At 39.1% G+C, this 4753-nt stretch overlaps 1 protein-coding gene across 1 annotated transcript; it reads right to left on the reverse strand.

The window, feature by feature from the left end:
* Positions 1-245: 245 nt before the first annotated feature.
* Positions 246-3831, reverse strand: LOC131776083 (tetratricopeptide repeat protein 28-like). The gene is made up of 2 exons (XM_059092226.2): positions 2504-3831; positions 246-1999 (listed from the first exon to the last, which is right to left on the reverse strand). The coding sequence occupies exons 1-2, from the start codon at positions 3534-3536 to the stop codon at positions 1971-1973; spliced, it is 1062 nt and encodes a 353-aa protein (XP_058948209.2). The 5' UTR covers positions 3537-3831; the 3' UTR covers positions 246-1970.
* Between the last annotated feature and the right edge of the window lie 922 nt (positions 3832-4753).

A 4753-nucleotide genomic window follows, 5' to 3' on the forward strand; every position in this document is an offset into this window, starting at 1 on the left:
CCCTCCCCTCCCCCTTCCCTCCAAATTCTGATATACTGATTAACTGAAACAATTGGTGCTCAAGGTGAAAAGAAATAAGTCAGAAATGCAACAGCCCCACCCTCCTCTCCCCCTTCCCTCCAAATTCTAATATACTGATTAACTGAAAACAATTGGTGCTCAAGGTGAAAAGAAATAAGTCAGAAATGCAACAGCCCCACCCTCCCCTCCCCCCTCCAATCTTTTCTTAAGGTAAAACACTTAGGCATGCAGATTTAAAATACTTAAATTAAACTTGCAAGTAATTTCTACAAGTAAAAGACACCTTAATCTGCTTCCCAGGAGAGAATTTACTATAATATAAGATTACTGTTATAATATTGATTAATTAAGAGCAACTAGTGCCCAGGGTGAAAAGGATGAGGGAGAAATGCAACAGCCCCAACCTACTTTTTTAAGGTGCAACACTTAGTCATGCACCCTTAAAATACTTTAAAAATCCAACTAATTTCTGCAAATGAGTAGAGACCTTCTAAATCTGCTTTCCCACTGAAGAAATGTAAAATGGTTTCCGTGTTTACATAGCCTGATGTAAACACGCAGGAGGTTGGGAGAACACGAGATAAGTGTAGGAAACCATGACGTGAAGCAGAGTGGTTTCCAGCTTATCGAGTGTTCTCCCAACCTCCCAAGTGTTTACATCAGGCTATGTAAACACGGAAACCATTTTACATTTCTTTTATAAAATAACTAATGAAAGAGCCTCTTCTTGCAACGAAGGAAAGCGACATGCTTGTTGTTGTTGTTCAATTGGCTTTTCGGCTGTTTCTTGAATACTGGGAAAATGAAACTCCAAAGAAAAATTAGAAAAATCCTCTTCTTCCATTACTGTACTCAAAACAAACTAAAAGAAACTGAGTTACCGCTAAATAAATAGCAGGGAGAACTCCGCGAGAAGATTCAGTATGAAAACCGTGTTTACATACGCTCACGGTAAAATGGTTTTATGGCCAATCAGAGCACGCGCACTATTTGAATTATTTTATAATATATATTGATTAACTGAAAACAAATCTTAAACAATCTTCACAAAAGGAAAAGCTTCTTAAAATTCTTCTCTCGAGTAAAAGCTTTTATTGGTCAACTGCTATAAAAAAATTTCTGTTAATAAACAGCAACCTAGAGCCATTTGCAGAAATAATCCTAAAATGAACTTAATTGGGTAAACTGACATGTTGAGTTCCTGGAATATGCACAAACAAAAGTAGCTGTAAGTTTTGGTCTTTTTTAATCAGAAAATGATGAACAAGTAAGATACCAAGTTAGTTGTCATGGACAGTCTTCTTAGTATGGTTGTTAGCTTAGCCATACACTCATGGGACTCCATATTCCAAAAAAAACAGCTGCCTAAACTTGGTAGCGTTTTTTGCTCATCTCCTGTTTTTTTCTTGCTTTTTGTTTTTGTTTTATTTTGGTGTTGTTGTTGTTGTTGTTTTTAACAGTGAAGCTTGATTGTCACCATAATTCTTTCTCCATTAAATGTGCATTCTGGGGCTTCAACATACGATTTATTGACATCAACATGAAAATTTGAATAATTTTTTTGTAATTTTTCACCATATTAACATTTTGTCTTTTTATTGCATCATTCCAAGTTTCTTTTAAGGCAAAAGTTTGGTCTTGTCACACAATGCATTCAGAAAGACCCTGTTGCATGACAAGACTAAACATTTGATGCACCATGCCACCAGTTTTTGACTTATTTTGTATCCATAAAATCTTCACAACCATAAACTCTTTCATTTGCCAATCAAAAGAAAAAAAATTTAACCAGCCTAAAAAATTGTGTTAAATGCAGAAGCTACCCCTGCTTTACTGGGCAAAAAAAGTCACTATAAGTAGACATAAAATACCATACTCAAATGGTAGATACAGAGAGGAGAGCCATGAATCTTCAGGGCTGTTTGGAACTGGTTCTTGTAGACTTCATTCTAGTCCTTTGCAAGCAGGGTCTTCTTTACTGCAACAAAAATGTTCATATGTTAATAATTACTATAATCAGAACTGTTTAAGCTTACAGAGCTAATTCCAACCATTTTAGGTGATATGGAGAGACTCTACCAACAGACATTTTCTACTAATCCAGAAAACAAGAGATTTGGGTGACATGTTAGTGTAAAGTATAGACTTTTTCAGTTAACTATCAATATTTATTCTCCTAATTGAAAAATACTAAAACCAACTTTAGTTATCTTCAGGGAATGAAAGGTAAAATGTAACCCTTTTAATTCTGTCAATTTAACATACTAATTTTTTACATCGCCTCATGTGAAATGATTGCAATAATAAGATTTTGGAGTAATAACCAAAATAATATTATTGATGATAACATTGATGATGATGATGATGATGATGATGATGATGATGACATGAAAAGAAGTTGAAGAATAATACCGACTCAAAAGCCAGTGTCTGTAAGCTAGTCATTGTAACTTAGGTGTATGTTCCAAATTTTAAAACTTACCTTTACTCTTGAGGTCAATTCTCACATCATCTCCAATCAGCATAAAAGGAGCCCACTGCGAAACTTTGGTGAACCTATTATTTCTCATCCATTTCATGGCCTGGTGTAGAGATTCACTGGCGCTTTCTCCATCAGCAAGGTGTGCGTAGAATTGGTTCACGAGTTGCTCCGTTGTTGTGTCCTCCAGGGCCCACCGTGAAACTAACACCGAGCGAGCACCGGATCCAAGGAACGCACGAGCTATTCCAACCACACCTTCGCAGTTGATTTGACCGCGGCCACTGTGACAACAGCTAAGTACCACCAGTTTAGCTCGCAGTTGAACTTTTGAAATATCCTCCATGGTCAGAAGGTAGTCTTCTTCTTGTGGAATACCAGTGCCGTCGGTTCTACGGTTAGGAGCTAAGGCAATTTGTCCCCTTTCTGCGTTACCATGAGCAGCAATGTGGATTACACTCACACTTTCTATTCCCTCCAGTACTGCCTGCTTAGTTGCGTGCTCTCCTATCAAAGGCTGGACACCCACCAGTCGTCCAACCATTTCTACTTCCCTTCTTGCACAAGGAAGTCCAGTGATGTCCTTGGGAGCTCCTTTGTAAAGCACCTCGCCAACCTTAGGATCGCCCACTATCAGTGCACCGGTGTGACTGTGATAGTCCGCTGGACTGTCCTGAATGAGCTTGAGAGTTGTCAAAGAAGGGGCGATACGGATCCTGAACTTCTCTGTTAGAAAGTTCTTGCCAGTCTCCTCACGCAAGGCTGCAAATGGGACTCGGAACATGGACCGCTCGGGAACAATGACGATTTCAGGCCCTGTAAGTAAATTGGCCACAGGAGCAATAATCAATTTGTAAAACATTTGAAGATCCCTGTCGGTGTCTGCGGTTTCATTTCCTCGGAAAGGGGCTAAGCTCTCATCATGATAGTCCGTGTCATCCAGTGATCGATCTTCACAAAGCTCTCTGGGTAACACTCCAAAGCTGCGGAAGCTTTTGTTGAAAAGGTCATCCAAATCAACAACATGCTCGGCCATCAAAGTGGGGATATCAGCTTCTTCTGCCTCTGAGAAATACGTGTCTTCACCCAGTTTTAAAATCGCAGCACGAACGCTTCTCTCAAAATACGAAAGGTACAGATAAGTACAGTTACTTTCGTTACTGATGAGCTTTTCAACCCCAGAAAGTGATTTCAAATCTGCTAAGATGTGGTTTACTCCAGGAGAGTACTTGGCTGCAATCAAATCTGCTAAGGCTCTAGCTCGCCCCAGTTCTTCCGCGGAAAAGGCCTCGCGGAGACTTCCGGCGTTGAATAGCAGTAAGCTGAACTTCTTGTACAATGGATACCTCTCCAAAAGAGGTATTGACAACTGTTCATTGTGTTTATTGAAATTTCGATACTTTTCAAATAATTCAATGCTTTGTAATAGGTACGAATGTGCTTCCTGAGTCTTTAAGAGTAAAAACTTCACCACCGTAAGTGCAACAAGGATGACGTACTTCAAAATTTCCCATTCACTGATGCTGCTTAACAAGAGTACCCTCTCTAAATATTCCTCGGCCTTGATAAATTTACCAAGAAAATAGAATTCCGATCCTAGTACAAAGTAAACTGATATCATTTCAAGCCTATCGCCAATTTCTAAAATGATCGCAAGTTTTTTCTCCAGATACTCCACTGCCTTCTCATGGTCTCCCAACTTGGAATGAAAGTTTGCTTGGTCCTCGTAATCAGCCGCTAATTCTTTTCTTCCGCCAATTTCCATCCTGATTCCGTGTGCTTTCTGAAAATATTCATTTGCCGTTCGATTGTCGTTGACACTCATAAAATAACGTCCTAATGCGCTGTAACATTCTGCTTCACCCTTTTTGTCGCCAGTCTCTTTCATGAGTATGAGCGATTTCTCGAGATATTCCTTTTGGCTCTTAATGTCACCAATAGAACCAGACAAATGTGCTAGACCATCATACACTCTTCTTTCATCTTCCCTGACACCATTTACTTTTATGATATCCAATGCTTTCAGATAACCTTCTTTTGCATCTTCAAATTTATGTTGTATTAGATACGAAGATGCCAGCATTAACCTCCACCTTCCTTCCTCTTGTGTGTCACCAGAGTCTTGAGACATGACAAGAAGTTCCTGCACGCATCGTGCGACATTTTTTAAATCAAAGATGTCACTGTATGCGTTGACCAGTTCATTTAAGATATCAGAGTAGAAAAATTTGAAATTGTCGTCGTCAAGCCACT

Source organism: Pocillopora verrucosa, chromosome 2 (genome assembly GCF_036669915.1).
Source record: "Pocillopora verrucosa isolate sample1 chromosome 2, ASM3666991v2, whole genome shotgun sequence".
Lineage (NCBI taxonomy): Eukaryota > Metazoa > Cnidaria > Anthozoa > Scleractinia > Pocilloporidae > Pocillopora > Pocillopora verrucosa.

Bases quoted from the DNA above. Each gene is read 5' to 3' on its own strand.
- LOC131776083 (XM_059092226.2), bottom strand. From the start codon at position 3,536: ATGGCCGAGCATGTTGTTGATTTGGATGACCTTTTCAACAAAAGCTTC. The intron at 2,000-2,503 runs GTAAGTTTTAAA...TTTTTGTTGCAG, and splicing joins AATTGACCTCAAGAGTAAAG to TAAAGAAGACCCTGCTTGCA.